Here is a 19,968-nt window from a genome sequence, read left to right as displayed (position 1 = left end):
CGTTCCGAGTATGCGGTTGGACTGACTCCTGTGCACGAGAAGCACCAGGCCCAGACGCCGCAAACCGGGAGGGAGCACGTGGGGGCCACTCTCCCGCCTCATCCCCACGCCGCCACGTTTTGGCAGCGGGGGTGGGGGGTGCAGCACGGTCCCCGGGGAAAACGGAACGGTCAGCTCTGCTCCAGCCGTGGCAGTGGCTTTGCCATCCGGGGTGCCTTGTTCCGGTTCCTGGGAAGACCTGAGATGCCCCCTGGGCAGAGGGAGGGGTATCCGGACCCTGTCCCCCAACCCCCCAGAGCCTGGATGGGCCCCAGCACATGAGAAACTGCGAGACCGGTGGGGTGGGGAGGCTGGGGCTTCTCCTGCTGACCCCGGCTTTGCTCTTAGGGCTGCGCCCTCCTGGTGGCTGCGGGGTCCCGGCCGTGGTCCTGCCACGGCTCCCTAGGGGGCTGAGGACAGCAGCCGGATGATTCGCTATCGATGAGACACGGGCAGGATGGGGCAGGCGGGCTGCCTGGGTCAGCAGATCTGCCCCAGGCTCAGGACGTGCCTGGCCATTGATTGGATGGATGGACGCTGGCCGGGAGGCGACCTGAGGGAGCTGGGGGGCCGCCCTTGCAGCATTATTGGGGTTGTGTACAGATGTAGAGATGAACGTCCCTCCCCGCCCCCACTGTGTTCTGCTGGGCCCACCCTGGGGACCAGGGGGGCCCCGATGCTGCCCTGTCCCTGTGGGGAGAGCATAGGCCTGCCCGGCCCTGGGAGGCCGGCGTTCCTCTGGCTGCAGCGGCCGAGCTCCCAGGCCTGGCGGGTGCCCCAGGGGGTCCCCGGAGCATGGTCTCTGCTGGGCAGGGGGACCCTCACCCCAGCAAGGAATGGGGCTCTGGCCCCTGCACCTGGCGGGCGTGCTGCTGGCCTCTTCTGTGGGGCTCCCCTACCTGAAAGGCCTGACTGCCTCCTGCATTGACGGCCTGGGGCCCCCAAGACCTTCTTAGGTGTGAGGAAGTGCAGATGTCCCCCTTGGAAGTTGCGAGGGAAGGGGACCCGGCTGGGGGTGGGCGGCAGGCAGGGGACGTGTGCACCAGGACGAGACAAGGCTACCAGCCAGGCAGGGAGAACCCATGGAGAAACCCAGAAACAGAGCAGGGAGCAGCAGAGACGCCAGGACAGGGAAAGGGTGGGGCTGTGACCTTGGCCACACGGCTCCTGGGTGCCCCTCAGAGGCGGGTCCGGGCTCTGGTCACCTTGGGCCAGCCCTGTGCGGCGCCCCTCTCCGACCGGCCGGTCCCCTGCCAGCCCAAGTGATTCCTGGTGATTCACGGCCGGCGCGCTTTGTCCGCCAGATTGATCGCTGGGGGCAGGTTTGCCCAGGGGGGGTCTGGAGGCCTCCGGAGCCAGGCGGCCAGGCCACCCGGAAAACCGCAGACAGGGCCTTGGGCCCTGCCCCCACCCACCCTCCTGCCCCAACCTATGCCACTAATGAATTGGGATTTGGTCCACAAAACCACAGCCTGCCGCCACCAGACTGTCTGGCTCCAGGGGCCGGGCGAGTGGTGGGTGCACAGCGGGAGCCATGCCCCAGCCCCCCAGAGCACACCCACCCCCGGCCAGGCCCTGTAGGGCTGGGGAGCCATGCCGGCCCCTGTCCTGTGTGCTCACGTCTCAGGGCCAAGTCAGGCTTACAGTGGAGACCCCTGAGGACCCTCCCAGCAGCAGGGTCCTGTGCACGTGGCCTCCCGTAGCCAGACCCAGGTTGGTAGGTGGGCCCTGGGCTTTCCTGGGGGTCCTGCCTGCCTGAGACCCAGCCTGAGGGAGGTGGGTGATAGGGGACAGGAGGGCAGCTGGCCTCACCTCACTGAGCGGACTCAGGATGGAGGGGGTCAGCTGACAGATGCACGGTTTTAAGGGATGAGAAAGAGAGATGCCAATGTCTCAGAGAATCGATCCAGCCTCCGGCCAGCACAGATCCCGCACTAGGTGTAGAGGGTCTCAGCAGCTACTCCTGCGCCGGGCCCCTGCTTCTTAGTGGAGCAGGGGTCCGCTCCAAGTGCTCAAGTTCCTGGTCAGCCAGACCCTGCCTGCTGTCCCAGCCCCGGGTCCCTGTGGCCTCCATGGAGTGACAGAGCCCTGGGCCTCTGGCCACCCCTCACGAGGCTGCGTGTGAGGTCTGAGCCCAGCTGCCACCCGCATGGTGGGAGGAACACACCTGCCCACCACAGCTGCTGGGCCCATGACCGCAGCCTGCAGCCACGGCCAGCAGTACTGTCAGCAGTGACACTGACCCTCGGGGCGCAGACCCCAGGCCACGGGCCATCACCGTGGACCCCCGTCGCCATGACCCAGCCAGCCCCTGTGCCCCTGCAGCAGTTACCACGGGCGCCCCCCCACCGCCAGCGCTCAGCATTCCCCATCCTGTCTATCCCACCTTCCCTGCCCAATCTCTGGGGGCCCCGGGGTCTGTGTATTGGGGGAACCCACGCCTGACTCTGCCGGACGGGGTCCAGGGCTGGGGTCTCCGAGGGGCTCTGGGGTCAGGAGCCCTGGACCGGCCGAGCCCGTGTGCCTGGGCACGGGGGCGGCAGGTGTCAGTCTCAGAAGCAAGCACCGCGAGGTAACGAATAGCCGGTGGGGGGGGGGGCGCCGCGGTATTTAGCGGAGGCCGTCGGACCGCGCGGCTCAGCCTGTAACCGGCACATTATGAAGCCTAATGGATTTCTGAGGCCAGATTGATTTTTCATTAATTTGGTAAAAATCTCTTTCCTCTCCCCTATAATTCTGTCTTAAAACGCTCCTCCTGACAGCTCGATAAGTCACTCTTGCCTTAATGCACGTCTGGCTCGTTGTCGGGCAGGGAAGGGTAGGGGTGGGGGGAGGCGGGGGAGCGGAGGAGGCTGGGGGGCTGCCAATCATCTCCAGGTAAATCCTGCATTATGTATGGCCCCCAGAGCCGCGGCCACCCCGGAGGGCACTCTCCCAGGGCGGGCCTGGGCCTCTGAGCCGCCACGGGCTGCTGACAGTGCGCCCCCCCACAGGAGGAGCACGAGGGGGGACACCCGCTCCCAGAAGGGGTGTCCTGCTGAGTCCCGCCTTCCTGTCCGCGAAGGGCCTGACCGCTTATGGGACCTGCCCAGGACTTCGGACCAGCCTCCTCCTGCCAGCCTGGCCTGGGCCTCTCCATCCTCCAGACAAGCCCAGCGGCCCCAGCTTGCCCCTCAGCAGGGCTCCTATCCTCCTGCTCCCCTGGTCGCTCCCCGCCATCTCCCCCTCCACCCCTCAGACCCTCCAGCCTGACTGTCCCTCCTGTTTCCCAAGGTTTCAGGTGACCCTCCCGCCCCAGGCCCCACCCGTGTCCAGGGCTAGCAGGTCCTGGTTTGAGCTGACCCCATCTCAGACTTGCGTGACCTCCTGGAATCAGTCTGACCACACCCAGCCCAAGCGTGGGAGGGGAGCTGAGGGGAGAGGCAGGGGGCGGGAGGCAGAGGCCCGCCCCACTCTGTTCCTCTGAAGGAACCAGTCTGCTGCCCCCCAGCTCTGCTGGGGTGAGCAAGGAGGGTCCCTTCTCCCTCCCTGGAGCTGACTGAGTCCTCCCAGGCCACGTGTGTGTGTCCGTGTGCACACACGTGCATGGGCCCGAACCCGACATGATATCTGTGGGGCCGCGATGGGGAGGGCTGACCTCCTGAGACGTGGGGAGGAGCCCCGTCAGGAGCATGACTCCTCACGAGGGATTCAGGACTCCCAGGGGCACCGTCCTCCTCCAGCGGGGCTCCCCACAGCCTCTTGTCAGTCTGAACTGAGGCAGGGAAACTGAGGCCCAGACAGTTCCCAGCTGCTTTCTCTGCAGTCTGGGAGAGGGGTGCCCCAGAGCCCTAGGCTCCAGATGGACGGCTCTGCCTTATCCCTCCCTGCCCCGCTGCCCTCAGGGCCTGCGAGGAGGACGCCTCCTGCCCCCCAATCTCAGGCTCCCTGAGGTAGCCGAGGAGCCAGTGAGAGTCCAGGCTCCCTGGAGGAGGTGAGGCTGGGAAGGCAGAGGGATGAGATGGTGGAGGCGGCCGCTTACCAGAGGCAGGAGCAGGGCAAGGAGGGGGAGGGCTTGGGACCCTAAACTGGCCTGGCTCGGGGTCGGGGGTAGGGAACAGCCTCGTGGGGAGCAGGGCTGGGGCTCAGGGACCCATCTGCGCTAGTGTCAGAGGCCCAGCACAGACGGCCCCTGGCACCTGCCTGGAAGGCACGTGCTCCTGGGGGGCAGGTAGCAGTGGCCCCAGAGGCAAGAGGTCGTCCCCAACTGGTCAAAGCACTGGGTCTCCTTGGGTCACTGAGAACTCAGGCAAGTCACCATCCTCTCTGTCCTGCTCCCCCTAAGGGACCCTTGGCCTCCAGGGGACTCTGGGCACCCCGGGGCTGGTGGGTCTGCCCTGCCCCCACCCCAGCAGAGGTGGTTCAGCAGATGCAAGTAGGGGTGGGGCTGGGGGGCTTCCGGGCTGTCCCCTGGGGACTGTGGCTTCCCGATGGCCCAAATGGTGTGTCCGAGGGTAGTGTCCTGGAGCCCCACTGCCTGTCCCTCACACCAGGAGGCAGCTGGCCACAGAGAGGCAGCCGTGGGCGGGAGGCCACTCAGGGAGCCTGGACTGAGCCCTTCACCCTGTCTCCTTCTCGGGCTGGGAAATGGAGGCGCCCATGGACAGTAGGGGCAAAACCCAACGCTCTCTGGCCCATGTGCGTTACGTACCCTGGCCCGGCCCGCCCTGCCCCTGCTAAGACAGCAGCCCTGAGCCTGCGCCTCCGCGGGGGGCCCAAGCCCCTCCTGAGGCGTCCCCATCCTTCAGCTGGTGGCCACATGGATCAGCGGAAATTCCTCTCTGCCCCCGGAAGCCCCTGTAACACCTCCGCCCACCCCCGTACTACCACCTCCCCCTGCACCACCTCCCCGCCGCCTGTACCATCTCCCCTCTGCACTACTTCCCCATTCCCGGCTGGGGGCAGCCTCGGCTAGGATACTCTCTTCTGCCCACACCGGCCACCACCTTGCCCTTCAGGGTCTGGACCCATCTGAGCCCCTTCCAGTTAGGGTCTAGGGCCGAGTCCTGCCCTCGGTGGCCGGCTTCCCCTTCAGGCCCCAGCCCAGCTTCTCCAGGACCCGGAGAGCCGCGCGCAGCACTCAGACCTCGACTCAGGCCACGTGGTCCATTAGCCCCCGCGCTGCCCTTCCTCAGATGGTCCCAGATGGCTCTGTTGTCCACGTGGGAGTTTGGTGAGGTCAGCTCGCTTGCATACCAGGTAAGGCCACAGACCCCTGGCCACGGAGCAAGAGAGTGAAGCTGGAAGGGTTGGCCACGGGGCTCCATGTGTGGCGGGGGTGCTGCGCTAACCCTGGGTGGCCCCCAGGCCTCACCCCCCAACACACAGCTGGGGCGTGGGCTGGGCTGTTCGCAGGCTCTTGTGGCTTCAGGCCCCAAGTGACCGCACAGTCCGGGCCGAGGCCTCAGCGGCCATGGGGGTCACGGCTTTAAAGACCGTGCTTGTCCCCTGCTCCTGGTGCCTATTCCCCGTATCCCTCAGCTGCCAGCCCAGGCCCCTCTGTGCCAGGCTCGCTCCCCACGAGGAGGAGTTGCCCCAACAGCCTCCAGCGGGGCCTGGATCAATGCCATAGGCCCAGCCAGAAGGAGGCCCGATCATCAGTGACCTCTCCCCACCCTCGTCCCACTGAGGCCACCGGAACAGCATGGCAGAGACCATGGCGGTCTGCCTGGACCCAGCCTGAAACCGCATGGCCTCCTGGTGGCCGGTCATCGAAGGCTGTGGGACCGCATGCTCTGAGGCCAAGGCCGGCAGGGCGGTGAGGCAGGTGTCTGTGTGGGGGGGGTCTGTGGCTGCCTCCTTGGCTTGGTCAGTTTCCAGCCAGGCAGCCCCCCGGGCAGGAGCTCAGGCCACTGCCTCAGGATCCCGGAGTCGGGGGGGCATTCTAGGCATGGGCTGTGTTTCTCCTGGGAAGCCTGGGTTGAGCCTGCCACCCAGCGCAGGTCATGTCCTAGCCTCCAGAAGGGCACACCAAGGCCGAGAATTGTGAGGGCACGTGTGAGGTTGCTGCCCTGGCTTCCTGGGGCCATTCTAATAAATGACCATGAACCTGGAGACTTTACCAGCACGGGAACGTGTTCTCTCCCGTTCTGGGTCCTAAAGTATGAAGTCAGTGTCCTCGGGGCCCCACAGTCCTGTCCCCCCAGCTTCTGGTGGCCGCGGCCCTGCAGCACCCCCACTCCATATGGGTCCCCTTTTCTGTCTCCTACAGGGACAATGTCACGGGGCCTAGGCCTGCCTGGGTCACCAGGAGGACCCCATATGGAGAGCCTTTCCTCAATGACACCCGCAAAGACTGTCCAAACAGGTACACGGGTTCTGGGGGGACACATCTCTCGGGATCACCCTTGAGCCTGCTGCAGTCAGGGAGCAAGTTTGGCTGATGGCAGCTTCTCCAGCAATGGTCCCGTGAGGGGCAGCACCGCGGTCACGGGCTCTCCGGACCCTGACTCTGGAGCCCCACCTCCCCACTGCACCACCTCCGGGCCTGTGAACCAAGCTCTCCCGTTGCTTCTCGCACTCACCACCTCCCACACACCCCACTTCTGGAGCCGCAGGGCCCTGGGGACCACCCTGGCTGGCCCCCGATAGCTGGGTGCGTTCAGGGCATCTTACCACCTTATAAACCCACGCTGGGCTCCCCGAGGGCTGCCTCCCATGGCCTTAACTCTGGGGGTCAGGGTCTAAAGGGGCGAGAGGGGGAAGGCCGCCCTCTTGTCGGGGCTCCTCCTGGCTTCGGTATGGCCCAGCTTTGGAGGCTCCGGGACTGACTCTACCCCTTAGGGGATGGGAGGCCGACTGAGGCTGCCTAGGAGGTGCCCACACTGAGCCGGTAGGGGTGGGGTGAGCTGGGACCTGGAGGGGGGTGAGTGGGGAGGGGACAAGGGAGCGTAGGCCAGGGACCCCCACCCCGTGGCCCCCCCAGGCCCCCAACTCTCCGGTGTGGACGGCGGACCCTGCCCCCACTCCGCGTCCATCCCATCCTGCACCTCCCACGCCGCCAGGGCTCCCTCCTGCCGCGCCACTGCTCACATTAATCTCCGCGAGGCTCACTGCTGACCCAAGCGAAACAGAGTTTGCCTTTCCCCCTCTCGGCAGTCTTCTGATGGCAAAGCAAAAAGGATCGCCATGCGCGCTCACCCCCGACCTCCCTGCCCAGGGGGGACCATTCTGGGAAATGAGCTGTCCCACGGGGCCATTCGGGGTACCAGGGAGGGAGGCGGAGTGCCGCTGCTCCCAGAGCCACTCTTGGGTGCTGACCCTCCCTCCCCAGCGGCACACGTGTGACACTCCTACCAGGTCCCTGAATCTTCCCAGATATTCACGGCATGTGTGCAAGAGACGGCATGGTCCCTGCCCGTGGCTTGTCTGTGACACAGACATAGGTGACACGCTTGAGCCGGAGAGCGGGGCTGGAGCCTGCACCACGAGGTGTGGCCCGATCTGCGGACGGCGGAGAGGGCTCCAGCAGGACGGAGAAGGCGGACAGCACGGGCGGAGGGCGTGGGGTGGGAGCGCCGGCGTGGGCCACCACGGGCGGGCACACCTGTGGGTGCGTGGGCAGCCGCTCCCCGAGAAAGGCCTCGGTCAAGGTGGGCTCTCTCGCACGTGACTCCCTCTGGCGCGCACCGGACGGCCCAGGGCCTCCTGCGTGAACTGCTGAGTGGCCTCGCGCCAGGAAGGCCTCTGGAGACTCAGCCTCGGTGTCCGTGCCAAGGCCACTCGGGGTGGGCTGCGGGTCATGACAGACCACCGGGGCAAAGCTGCGGGTTCTGCCCAGTCCTTGACCTCATTCCCAAGGGCAGGCCCGGGGTTCCACCTGCTCCCAGCTCAGCGGCCCGGGTGGCCTGGGGAGAGGCGGGCGGGCGGGACAGGGTGGTCAGCTCCTGCCAGGAGGTGCCGGCTGAGCTCTCCGCGGCCCGCGCCACTGCAGCTGGTGTGCGCACCTCGCTCACCCTGTACTTCCCTCTCCGGGAAGGGGCTTTGTCGCGGCCAGCAGAAAGGAGACTCCCCTTGATGTCCGCCCCCGCCTGGCCTGGGATGAAGGTGGGCCCAGCACTGCCTCCCTCAGCCAAGAACTTGACCCTAGGAGCACCCAGTCCTGGGGGGGCAGCACCTGGGCAGCGGGGCCTAGGACACCACTTTGGAAAGCTCCTGACCCTTCTGCCGAGAGGGAGCCTAGTCCCAGCCCCAGCGGCTCTGGCTGTGACGAGCCCCAGGAACGGGTCTGAAGGCCAGAAGGCCGGCACCATGGGCTGTCTGTCTGTCTGTGGTGGGGAGATGCGCCATCCCTGCCGAAGGCCCCCTCCCCACCAGCCGGTCCCCCAGCCCGTGTGCCCCTCTTAGGTCTGGACTGGCCGCCGGAGGGAGGGGAGCCGCAGTACCCTCCTGGACGAGACCTGCCAGCCCCGTCATCCCTGATTAGTGGGTAATGGCCTCCTTGACGCACAGTTTTATTAATTGAATTACTAAGTGCTGAGGTGACCTTGGCCGGTTCTGCTGAGAGGGCTGTTCTCTCGGGAGGAGCAGGTGGTCGGACGGGACGGGACGCACCTGGACATGCTCGGCCCAGGCTGGGGCAGGCGGGGAGCCCTGCCCTCCTCCAGAAGGCCGCCCTCCCCAGAGCGCCCCCGTGGCGCCTCCCACCACTGCGGGACGGAGGGGAAGGCGGCGGGGACAAGGACGGTGCTGCTCCCACAGAGGGGACGGGGACGAGTGTGCAAGAGACGGGGTCCCCGCCCGCAGGGGAGCTTTCCCGCTCTCCCCCAAGGCCGGCAGTCGCTCCCCAAATGCTGCCTCCAGTGGCGGCTCGAGCGGGCAGCGGCCGCCCCCTGGTGGCCATGCAGGCTCCCGGCCAGGCCGGCTCCCCGCTTGACATCCAGGCGGGCCCCCCCGCCGCGCCCTGGGGCTTCTCCCTTGCCCACGCCTGTGCCCCCAGGCCTCTGCAGACCCCAGGGCTCCACTGGGGTGGGTTGAGCTGGGTGGGCTGGGGGTGGTGCGGGGTGAGCAGGCCGGGGAGGGCTCAGAGGAGGCCTGGACAGTCGCCGTGGGCTGAGAGTCGGGCAAGATGAGGGCCCGGAGCGCAGGTGGGGCGGCAGGGTCAGGGTTAGGGGTGCTGGGTGGGCTGAGCCAGCGGAAGGGCACATGGAGGGGGTCACAGGACCAGCATGGTGTGCAGCCGACCCAGCCCTGGGGGGGGTGTGGCCAGGGGGATGGGGCGGGGCAGTGTGGGGTCGGGGTGCCAGGATCCGTGCTGCAGGGGCCCACTGCCGACCTATTAGTTGCCCCTGTCCCTTTGGGTGGAGGACTGCCCTCCCCCAGTGGGCATTTAGGGCCCACTGAGGACCAGGTAGCCCCAAGGACACTGCCAGGTGATGCCAGGCGACCCCTGCCCAGAGCAGCTGCGACACGTCCCGTGCGGGTATAGCACCCCGCCTGTAGCACCGGGTTCACACACGCCTCATGTGACCTGGTCTTTAATGGCAGCACTGGGGGGTGCGCAGCAAACTGAAGTTCCCTCAGGCTGGAGGAAGGCACACGGGGGTGTGGGGCGCGGGGCACCCAGAGGGGGAGCGTGGCACACCACTCAAGGCTGTGGGGACAGCCTCCCTCTGGCCTTGCCCCTCCTGGCCTTGCGGCTCCAGCCAAGGAAGGGCCTGGGGCCGGCCTGTGCGGGAGTGGGCGCCCCCCAGCCACACTCCTTCTGGCTCCTCAGAAGCGCCCCCAGGGTCGGCCGATGGTGCCCCTGCTGTCGGGACAGAACCGAGTCCCAGTCAGCACCCCTGGCCCATCCTGCCCGTGGCCAGCCGGGGAGTGACCGGGGAGGGGGTGGCTGGGCCATCAGGGGCGAGCCGGGGGTCCGGGGAGGACCGGGCGCCACGCGGGGCTGGGTGAAGGCCACGGGACAGCGCTTGTAGCTCCTCAGCCCCAGGCGTCCTCAAGTGTGGGCATGAGGCCCGCAGAGGGCCGGGGGGCTGCTGCCCAGAAGCCACCCCGGGGCGGGAGTCACCCACGTGCAGCATCCTCTTCCCCATGCCCTCTGGGCTTCTGGGGCCGCCGGGGCTCACCGTGCCAGGGGGCTCTACCCTGGGCAGCAGCGTGACCACCTGCAGGCTCACGCCCTCGTCGCCCACGCCCCTCAGCTGGGCCACCACCTCGGCGTGCCTCCACCACTTGCACGGCTGCCCGTTCAGGGACACGATGTAGTCGCCCTCACGCAGTCCAGCTGCCTGCGGGGCACGGCGGAGGTCCGGGAGTTCCCTGTGGGCACCCAGCCCCTCTGCCCATAGTCCCTTCTGCCCCCACACTCCAGCAGCCTGTGCTCAGCACAGGACCTTGGCCCCGGGGGTGGGACAGGGGCCTTACCGCCGCTGGGCCCCCAGGGATGACAGCCGCGATGAGGACAGGCGCGTCTCCGCGCAGCGTGAGGCCAAAGCCAGCCTCCCCGCGGGTCACGTGGACAGGCCCCACTAGCCGCCAGCAGTTCCTGGCTGAGAACACAGACAGGGGCCCCTGCGGGTGGGGCGAGGGGGTGTCACTGGCCTGGCTGGGCCGCCCCAACACCTCCCACCCAACCTCTACGTCTTGGGTCCGAGAGCAGGTGCGGCAAAGGGGCTGGGCAGGGCTGGGCTGCCATCACGGCCTGTCCGGGGTCCTCAGCCCACCCGTGCTGGGGTGCAGTGGGGGGGTGGTGACCTGGGCACAGGGTGCTCACCAGGCGCTGAAAGATATCGGTCACCTTCACCCTGGAGAAGCTGGGCGCCCTGACCTCCGGCTTCTGCTGTGTTTTAGCTGAAAGGACAAAGGACAGGACGAAGCCCAAAGCTCTGGGACGCTCAGCCCTGGGCGCAGCCGCGACCTGGGTCAGCCCCAGCAGAGCACATGGCCCGAGGAGCAGCCTGCTCCATGCATACTGCCACCCTCTGGGCCTGGCTGCTCCCTCCACCCCCACCCCGGGGGCTCCTGGGGGTCCCACACTCCAGCCACGCCTGCCTGCTCCTGCAAAGCCTGAGATGCTGGGTGGCCCGCCTGTGGACACCGGCCATCGGGCCATAGCTGATTCCCACCCTGGGGATGGCGAGACCCGGGAGAGCAAGGGAGACCCGGAGAGCAAGGAAGCGGGCCCCCTGGGCTCCTCCCAAGGGATGGCCACGCGACTGCGGGCCTTAGCCCACGGGCGCCCGCAGGCTGGACACCCCTGTCCCGAGGGGCCGGGTGGCTCACGCTGGATGTCGGGAGCCTCAGTGGTCTCCAGGAAGTCGTCCTCGAGGTCGAGCTCTGAGTACTTGGCCAGGGAGCGCCTCAGCGCCTGGGCCAGCACGGCCTGCAGCAGGTCGACTGTGCGCAGGGCGCGGCCCACCGCGTGCAGCCTCAGGGCCTCCTCCTGGCCCAGGATGCTGCGCTTCAGGTGGGCCTTGCCTGTGTGGGACGGGGCAGACCTCGCGTCTCGGGTCCCCACCCGGCCCCGGGGACAGAACCCCGCGCCCCCCCCCCCCAGGCCGCAGCAAGCCGGGGACAGGCGAGGGCTTCTGGGTCCATCTTGGGGGTGCGCTGCCCCTTGTGGGAGGCTGGGCCACATAGGAGCGGCCTCCCGCGAGCGCCCACACACGCCCAGGCCCCCTGCCTCGCTCAGGCCTGCTCTGGGAGCGGCCTGAGCAGGGGACAGGCAGGAGGGGAGCAGGGGGCCTGCAGGGGACAGGCTGGGACACCAGGCATGCCTGGGAGAGGTGACTCAGGAAGGATGGGGCACTCGGGCCCCTCGGCGGGCACCCCCCCTACCCCGCAAGGCCGCCTCACCCAGCTTCCTGCGCTCCTCCGGCTCCCGCGGCAGCCCAGCGCCCCACGGCTCCGGCTCCAATGTGGCCGGGCGCCCACGTAAGGCCTGCTGCCGCGCGGGGAAGTCCGCCTCGGCCGCTGCTGGGTCGAGAGAGGGCTGTGAGCCCCTCCAGCTGGGGCCTCGAAGGGGCAAAGACGGGCGGGTGGGGCACTCACGGGGACTGTCGCAGAGCGCCATGGCCGTGTGGTAGTGGGCCAGGGCACGGAAGTACTCTGCCTTGACGTGTGCCAGGGTGGTCCAGGGGAAGGGCACATAGTCCCGCACAGGTGGCTGGGCCATGGTCTGGTGCACCTGCCTGTACTCGGCCGCCACCTGGGGCACACGTGGTGGGAGGCTGGGGTCTCCTCTGGGGTTCCAGGATGAACCCGGCAGCCTCCGCCCCGCCCCTCCCCACCCTGGGGCCTGGCCTCCACCTGCCCCGACCCCAGGCCCCACCCTGCATCCCAACCGGGCCCAGCCCAGGGATCTGGGCCCCAGCTGCCGCTCTGATGGGTGCTGCCCGAGGGGCAGGGACTCAGGACCTGAGGGTCCTGACAACAGCTGGCTTTGGGAACCAGCTGGAGACACAGCTGCAGCACCCCACCCTTCCCTGCACGGACCCCCGGTCCCGGCCCTCCTGCTCATCCAGCCCCCACGGCTTGGCCAGGCCTCCCGCGAGACAAGGGCTCGCTGTCCTCACCTGGGCAGCCTCCTGAGCCAGGCGTAGCTGAGCCAAGCAATCCTGGGGGGCTTCAGGGGACGGGAGCAGGAGACCTTCAAAGATGCACTCTTGGGCCTGGGCTGTCATGAGTCGCTCCAGCATGGAGAGCGAGGCTGGGCTCATGTCAGGGCTGGGTGCTCGGGAAAAGTTCTCCCTTAGGAGACTGAAGGCCCCTGCGGAGGAGCGCTCACAGCAGGTGGGCAGGACTGCCGGCCACACCCCCAGGAAGGGGGGGATCCCCGTGCAGCAGGGGCCATCCCACCGGCCCTGACCCCACATGCCCCAGAGGCACCCTGACTGCAGCCCGCCCTCACCGGCAGCCCTCTGAAAGGCCTCGATGGCGCGCTGGGTGCCCTCGGGGCAGGAACGGTCCTGGCGAGCCCCAATCTGGGTGTGCAGGGCCCCGATGTTGAAAAGCACACTGGCCTTCTCGAAAGCCAGGGCCCGCTGCTGGGCCGGGACCCCTGTCAGCGAGTCATACCTGTGGCGGGGTGAGGCCGGGTGGAATTCCCACAGCAAGCGGCTGGGAGTCGCGGCCAGGGCTTGGGGGAGCTGTCGGTGGGGACCATGGACACCCGCCCAGCCCGGCCCTACCAGTGGAAGTACAGCCCGAGATTCCCAGGAGGGGCGACGAAGCGTGCGTCCAGGAAGCAGAGCTGGTTGTAGTAGGCCATGAGTGGCCCCAGGCCCGCCTCGCTCTGGCTGGGGGTCCGGGCAGCCTGCAGGTACGTGCCATCTGGGCCCTGGCACCCAGGCCAGGCCACAGCATGGACTCCCCGCCCCGGGAGCCCCTTCAGACGTCCCAGCCCCGCAGGAGCGCTCCAGGGTCTTGGGGGGATGGGGTCATAGGCCCTCTCTGGGGCTGTTGTGGGCTCCGTTCTGGGCGGGGAGACTGTGAAAAGCCCAGGAGAGGCCCAGGCAGGGTCCCTGGGAGGGGACCGGCACAGAGCAGCGGTTCCCAAAGGCCCAGCAGAAGGTGGTGAGAACAGACCATCCCCCGCATGTACGAGCCGTCTGGGTGCCTTCCACCGTCCCTCCGGATGCCTATGCTCCTCTTCTCTGTTCCTGACTGAATCCCCTTTTCCCTCATTTGTGACCTGGGAGTGGCTAGTCTCCCAGGTTGGGGGGCGGTGGGATGGGATGGGGAAGGGGGAGGGGGGCGGGGGGGAGAGCCCACCCACCTGCCGCAGGTCCTCCAGCTCCCTGATTTCGGCCTCGTAGGAGGCGCTGTCCTCTCCAAAGTGCCCAGAGATCAGCTCCTGGTTGGGGAGGAGCAGGTGCCAGGCTTCTCTGGTCACCCCGCCCCACGCAGGCGAAGACGGGGAGTGGAAGGGAAGCCCTGGGCCCCTGGAGAAGGGCTGAGGACTGGTGTGGGGGGGGTCCCGCCCCACAGACATGGGGTTCGGGGATGCAGAGTCCCTCGCCGGGCCCTGTACAGCAGGTGCTCTCGACACCAGACAGGCGAGAGGCCTGCTGGGCACAGGCTAGCTGCCCCCAGGCGGCCTGGCTCACGAACCCCGATGAGTGTTCTGCAGCAGAGGCTCTGGCTCTGACTGGAGGGCCCCCAGCCAGTGGGGTGCTCAGAGCACGGGTCAGGGAACCCTGTCGCCATCTCGGCCTTCCAGCAGGATGACCGGCTCTGCCGTGCCTAACCCGCCCCCCCTGTAGGGGCTCTTCTGCAAAGCCCCCCCCGCCCCCCCCGCCCGCAAGCCCAGCCCAGGCAGGTTCCGCCTCCCTCCGCACCTCTTTCCCCATCTGTTCAAGGACACGCTGGACCGGGAAGCCTCCGTGATCCCTGCACACCCCAGGGCAGGTGCGAGCCCCAGGTCATAGGTCAGCGCTCACCTTCAGGGGTGTGGACCAGTCCAGCTCCTTGGTCTCCTTCAGCCCCAAGGGGATCATAGGGACAGTGATGCCTTTGCTAGAACCAGAGCCATGGAGCCCAGTCTCTGAGGCTGGACCCTGCTGTCCCCAGTGGCCACTCCCTACGTCCCCAGCCGCACGGAACCCCACCCCTCCGACTCCGATCCACGTCCGACACACACCCTATGGCACACGGACGCTGCTCTGGTGCCCTCACACCTGTTCCCACTCAGCCTCTGACCTGGATCCCGTGCTTCCGGATGCACACGCACACACACACCCCCGGGGCCGGCCGTGTCCTCGCACACACACGCACACCCCCGGCCCTGACCGTGTTCGAGCACACGCACACGAGCACACGCACACACGCACACCCCCGGGGCCAGCCGTGTCCTCGCACACACACGCACACACGCACACGCACACCCCCGGGGCCAGCCGTGTCCTCGCACGCGCACACACGCACACCCCCGGCCCTGACCGTGTTCTCACACACGCACACACGCACACGCACACACGCACACCCCCGGGGCCAGCCGTGTCCTCGCACACACACGCACATGCGCACACGCACAGCCCCGGGGCCGGCCGTGTCCTCGCACGCGCACACGCACACCCCCGGCCCTGACCGTGTTCTCACACACGCACACGCGCACACGCACACACGCACACCCCGGGGCCGGCCGTGTCCCGCGCACGCACCCCTCGGGCTGGTCAGCCTCCACGCGGCCGCCGCTGAGCTCGTCCAGCTCCTCTTTCAGCAGCTGCAGACTGGAGTTGACGTAGCTCAGCTCCAGGGCCACCGTCTCCCTGACCCAGGCGTTGCTGGTGGCTCTGGGGAGGCCAAGGTGAGCTGAGCCGCAGCTCGGCAGGTGGACGGCACGCAGCCCCGGCCTGGCCTCCGGAGCCCCCACAGCATGCTGTGCTTGCGGGCCCAGCCCCATTGGGGGACAGCACTGGGGTTCAGGGCCCACCCTGTGACCTCCCTCTTCTCTTCTGAGTCCCCCCTACAGCTGCTGTTGATTTCTGTCCACGCATACAAACGGCGCCTCCGGCCCAGGGCACATCCCTCGGACCCAGACCTTCCAGGCCACAGCTCTGGCCCCCCCCCGCCGCTCTCCCGGGACGCAGGCTCTGGCTCGCTCTCCACAGCAACACAAAAAATAAGCTTTCCTGGAAAGGTGGGGGGTCAGGCCCTCTCTGTGCCTACATCTGGGCACCTGACAGAAGGGCCGATGGGTCCCCAGGAAGGCCCGGCTGAGAGCAGGGTTGGGCTGGACAGGGACACAGGGCAGCTAAGGAAACGGAGGAGCCCTTGGGGCCCGGCAGACCCGGTACCGGAACCTGTCGGCCGGCTCTGCACACAGTGGCTGGGGCTCCGGCAGGTCGTACCACCCTCCCGGGCCCTCAGCCACCGAGCGGGCTCGGGGAGACACGGGTGAAGGTCTGATCAGGTGTGCAGCCGCCATTCTCATGGGGACGCGCCCCTTCAGCCCACAGGACACTTTCCCGGGTCCCCAACCTTGGGACACCTGTCAGATCTCAGCCTGGACGGTGCCTGTGGCCACCACATACAGATCAGAGGCTCTCACCCCACACACCCGCCCCGCCAGCCCCTGAGCTGACCCCTGCCAGGGAGCGCCAGCAAGGCAGGAGCCCGGGCGTCTTGTGAGGCTTTCCGCTGACGGCTGCCCCAGAGCCCGGTGGGAGGCCCAGCCCCTTCTCCTGGGAGCCCGCAACGGCCATCGTCATCGGCTCCCGTGTCCCTCTCCCAAACCAGACCACAAGGGCGGGCACCTAGTCGGGTTGCTGCCTCGCACTCATCACCCAGCACAGGCCCGGCTGGCTGAGGGCCCGGGGGCGGCACCCCCTCCTGAGCCACGGGGGTGGCCGCCGGCACTCACCTGTACAGGTTCTCAGCGCCTGTCCGCATCTGCAGCTCCTTGGTGATCTGCTGGCGGACCCGGGCCCTGCGGCTCTGTGGGCGCCCACGCGGGCTCTGGGCCAGCGAGTTGGAGCCCTGTGGAGAGGCTGAGGGTGACAGGCGCCGGACCAGGCGTCTGCCAACAGCTCCCCGGTGCCAGAAGACTCTGGCAGGTGGGGGAGGCGCGGCCCCCACTGATGGCAGCAGCCAGCTCAGGCCTGGCTGAGGCAGGAGCACGGGAGGAGGGGAGTAGGGCAGCCGGGCCGGGAAGAACACAGCAGGTGGGAGCCGTGGCTGGGGCTGGGGCTCCTATTCTGTGGGGCCGGCACCAGTGCAACGGGACTCTGGAAGCCCCTGGCAGGAGGTGGCCATCTGCTCACCATACAGCCTTCTGTACTTGTAAAAAAGACTTAGGGCCGCCTGGGTGACTCAGTCAGGGAAGCATCTGCCTTCGGCTCGGGTCGTGATCCCGGGGGGTCTGGGTCCAAACTCCGCTTTGGGCTCCACGGAGAACCTGCTTCTCCCTCTCCCTCTGCATCTCCCTGGATTGTGCACCTGCTTTTTAAAATCTTTTTAAGTTTATGTGTTAACTTGAGAGAGAGGGAGAGAGAGGGAGAGTGCGGGAGAGTGCTTGCAGGCATGCACGGAGTGGGGAATGGGCAGAGGCAGAGAAAAGTCTTGAGCAGACGCCCTGCTGAGTGTGGAGTGTGACTGGGGCTCGATCTCACAGCCCTGAGATCATGACCTGAGCTGAAATGTAGAGCCAGACGCTTAGCTAACTGAGTCGCCCAGGCGTCCTCCTGCACTTCTGAATTTCATTCCATAACCGCCATGATTCGCTCTTCCCGCACAACTCTGGCATAAGCTCAGGCGTGGCCATGTGGGGACGACCTAGCCCAGATCTTGCCAAGGTGCTAAGGGCAAGGAGGCAGCCTACAGGACGCTGGAAGCTTTCCAGCCCACTTGTTCTCTGGGGTGCTTGGCGCACCTTGAGCCTGGGATGGGCTCCATCCCTGAGGGCTGTTCACTGGTGGGGTCCCTTTGGGCAAATGCTCAAAGCACAGGCCCAGGGCCGCTCAGCTCCCAGGCAGCGGGTCAGGCCTCCTGACTGCCCACTGCCCACCTCGGCCATGATTCCTCATTGTATGGGGCAATCTTGCCAGCTGCCGGTGTCTCGGGGCCCTGGGGCAGGAAAGCCATGCAGCAGCTGCAAGCAGAGATGTGGGGTCCCTAGGCACAGAGATGCTGCAGACGGGTGCCTGGAGGATCCAGCCAGGGAAGGTGAGGGTCCCCCGCAGGAGCCAGGACAGGGAGCTGGAGCAGCTCTCAGGGCCCTACACGACCATGCCTCCTCCTGGCCATTTAAGGATCTACTGTGTGGGACAGTCACCAGCCCTGGAGCCAGGAAGAACTTCTCAGAATGCACCTTCTCTGGGCAACGTCCCCAAAGATGGTCACACGGCCCCTGAGCACAGTGGGGGTGAGGCCAGTGGCTCCCGGGACCCCATCCTGACACAGGGAAAGGGAAGTGTCTCCATGCAGTGCTGAGACCAGGCTCCTGCAGCATCCACCATCTGCCACGTGTTGGAGGAAATGCGTCCCCCTTTGGCGTGCCCCCCACTGTTAGGCATAGGGCAATTTCACACCCTTTAGGGGCTATATCTTGCCCTCATGGAGGGCTCCCTAGAAAAGGCCTCCTACCCTCCCACCTTAAGGCTCCTGGCGGATGGCCAACTTGGATTATGACTCAACATCTCCCCCACGCTCCAGCGTTCTCAAGAGTGATCAATCAAGGAAGACCTCCCTGGGCAGCATCCCCTCCAGGAGGCCTGAGAACCTGGGGAGGGAGATGCAGGCCACTGTCGAAGCTACATCCCTCCCTTTCTGAAAGTCCGACTACAAAGCTCCAGCAGGCTCTGGGCCAGCAGCCATGACCGTCTGCCCGGATAGGGGGTGGTCCATGTGCGGGGCAGAGCCCATCAGCTCAGGAGGACTGTCATCATCCCCACTGTCTGGTCTCTGATGTCCAGTGCTCCCGGAGAGACGTGCTGGAAGTGGGGAGACCTGCAGCCTCCGAGCCAGAAGCTACTCTGAGCCCTGTAGCACCCCTCAGGGGCCTGGTATGAACATGGTGACCGCCTCTTGGTGACCCCCCAGGGAATGTCTAAGCTCCAGGCTGCAGAGAGGGGCCGCGCCCTCCTTCCCAGCACAGGCTCCCTCGGTCTCCACCTCCCACCCACCTTGCAGAGCTTCCCCAGTACTCCTGGAAAGGGTCCACAGTCCCAGTCGGGGCCCCAGGGTTAGGGACCACAGAGGGGGAGGAGCGCGTGGGGAGTGAGAAAAGGACGAACTGGCCGGCTGTGAAGTCCTGCGGCCATTTCCTGCTCCTGCGAGGCTCCAGCTGCCTGCCTGCCGCCATGGAAAGTTTCATCAAATACAGAGCCAGGTGCCCAGGGCAAAGGGGAACCGCCCCGCGGAGAGGGAGGGAAAAGGGAAAGGAGAAATGGGGGGTTCCGAACTAGCACGGAAGCCACGGGCCGTCACACACCAGAGCTCAACACCTGCCCCAGAACGGGGCCCGGAGCGCCCCCCAGCCCCGCGGAGCGGCGGAGACGACCGAGCTGTACCTGCGCTCCCACCCACTCCTGGGCGGCACAGGACGAGCCCCGCATCCGCCAGAGAGGAGGCCAGCACAGGCGCGCATCGCGGAGCGGGCGCTGCACCGCGCCTCAGTTTCCCCAGAGGTAGGCCGGCTGGCCTCCGGGGGAGAGCGGAGGAGCGCGGCTGCCGCAACGAGGAGCCGCCGCCGACCCCGCAAGCCGACGCTGGGGGTCCCGGACCCCGCCTCCGGGAGACCCCAGCCCCGCGGACGCACCCACCTTGAGACCGCCGCCGGCCTCCTGCAGCCTCGCGCTCTCCTCGCCGGCGCCCGGGCCGTCCGGCCTCTCCTCGGGGATCATCGCCGCCCGCCGCTCGCCGCCCGCCGCTCGGGCCGTGCCCGCCTGGAAGGTCCCTCCCGGGCGCCGCGCCGGGTGTCCCCCGCCGTCCCCTCCTCCCCAGCGGCGGGCGCGGGCCGGCTGAAGGGGGCGTGGTGCCGAGCCGAGCGTGCGAAACTTGTCTTTGCCCAACCGGCGGCCGCGACGGCACCAACGAACAGCAGCCGCAGCCAACCAGAGCGCGAGGGAGGCGGGCTCGGGTCGGCCAGGCCCCGCCCACGCGGCCGTGGAGTCCCGGGGGAATGCGGTCGCCCCTGGCAACCGCCCGGCCCCAAGCCGCGCGGCCGGGAGGGGCTCAGACTGCGCATGCGCCTCGGCGCCGCTCAGCGTGCGGGAAAGTTAGGGAAAAAGGAGAAAAGCAACTCGGTAAACATCGCCCGCCTGACCTTCCAGGCGCCTGCGTGTTGGGCTCCCTGAGCCCGACCCCACGGACCTGCGCTGCGCGGCTGGGTGCCGCCCCCCAGCAACGCGCCCCCGAGGAGCGCGTCCGAGGGATGTTGCCGCCGCCCCCGCGCCGTCCGTGGGCTCGCTGCCCCGCCCGCGCGCTCGCTCCCGGAGCCCGACTCCGGCC

The 19,968-nt window shown here is 67.6% G+C and overlaps 1 protein-coding gene across 2 annotated transcripts; it reads right to left on the bottom strand.

The window, feature by feature from the left end:
• Positions 1 to 9,607: 9,607 nt before the first annotated feature.
• RHPN1 (rhophilin Rho GTPase binding protein 1) lies at positions 9,608 to 19,371 on the bottom strand. Of its 2 annotated transcripts, XM_032848361.1 has the most exons (15): positions 19,281 to 19,371; positions 16,382 to 16,497; positions 15,180 to 15,311; positions 14,460 to 14,535; positions 13,796 to 13,873; positions 13,209 to 13,333; positions 12,929 to 13,095; positions 12,594 to 12,787; positions 12,070 to 12,226; positions 11,875 to 11,991; positions 11,302 to 11,496; positions 10,793 to 10,869; positions 10,444 to 10,590; positions 10,146 to 10,307; positions 9,608 to 9,826 (listed from the first exon to the last, which is right to left on the bottom strand). In XM_032848361.1, the coding sequence occupies exons 1-15, from the start codon at positions 19,359 to 19,361 to the stop codon at positions 9,665 to 9,667; spliced, it is 1,986 nt and encodes a 661-aa protein (XP_032704252.1). In that variant the 5' UTR covers positions 19,362 to 19,371; the 3' UTR covers positions 9,608 to 9,664. The 2 variants fall into 2 exon arrangements, with proteins under 2 accessions (XP_032704252.1, XP_032704251.1); XM_032848360.1 differs by having other exon boundaries at positions 11,875 to 12,226.
• Between the last annotated feature and the right edge of the window lie 597 nt (positions 19,372 to 19,968).

Source organism: Lontra canadensis, unplaced genomic scaffold (assembly GCF_010015895.1).
Source record: "Lontra canadensis isolate GAN:19392208 unplaced genomic scaffold, GSC_riverotter_1.0 scaffold201, whole genome shotgun sequence".
Taxonomy (NCBI): domain Eukaryota; kingdom Metazoa; phylum Chordata; class Mammalia; order Carnivora; family Mustelidae; genus Lontra; species Lontra canadensis.
This window is presented reverse-complemented; position numbering and strand designations above follow the sequence as displayed.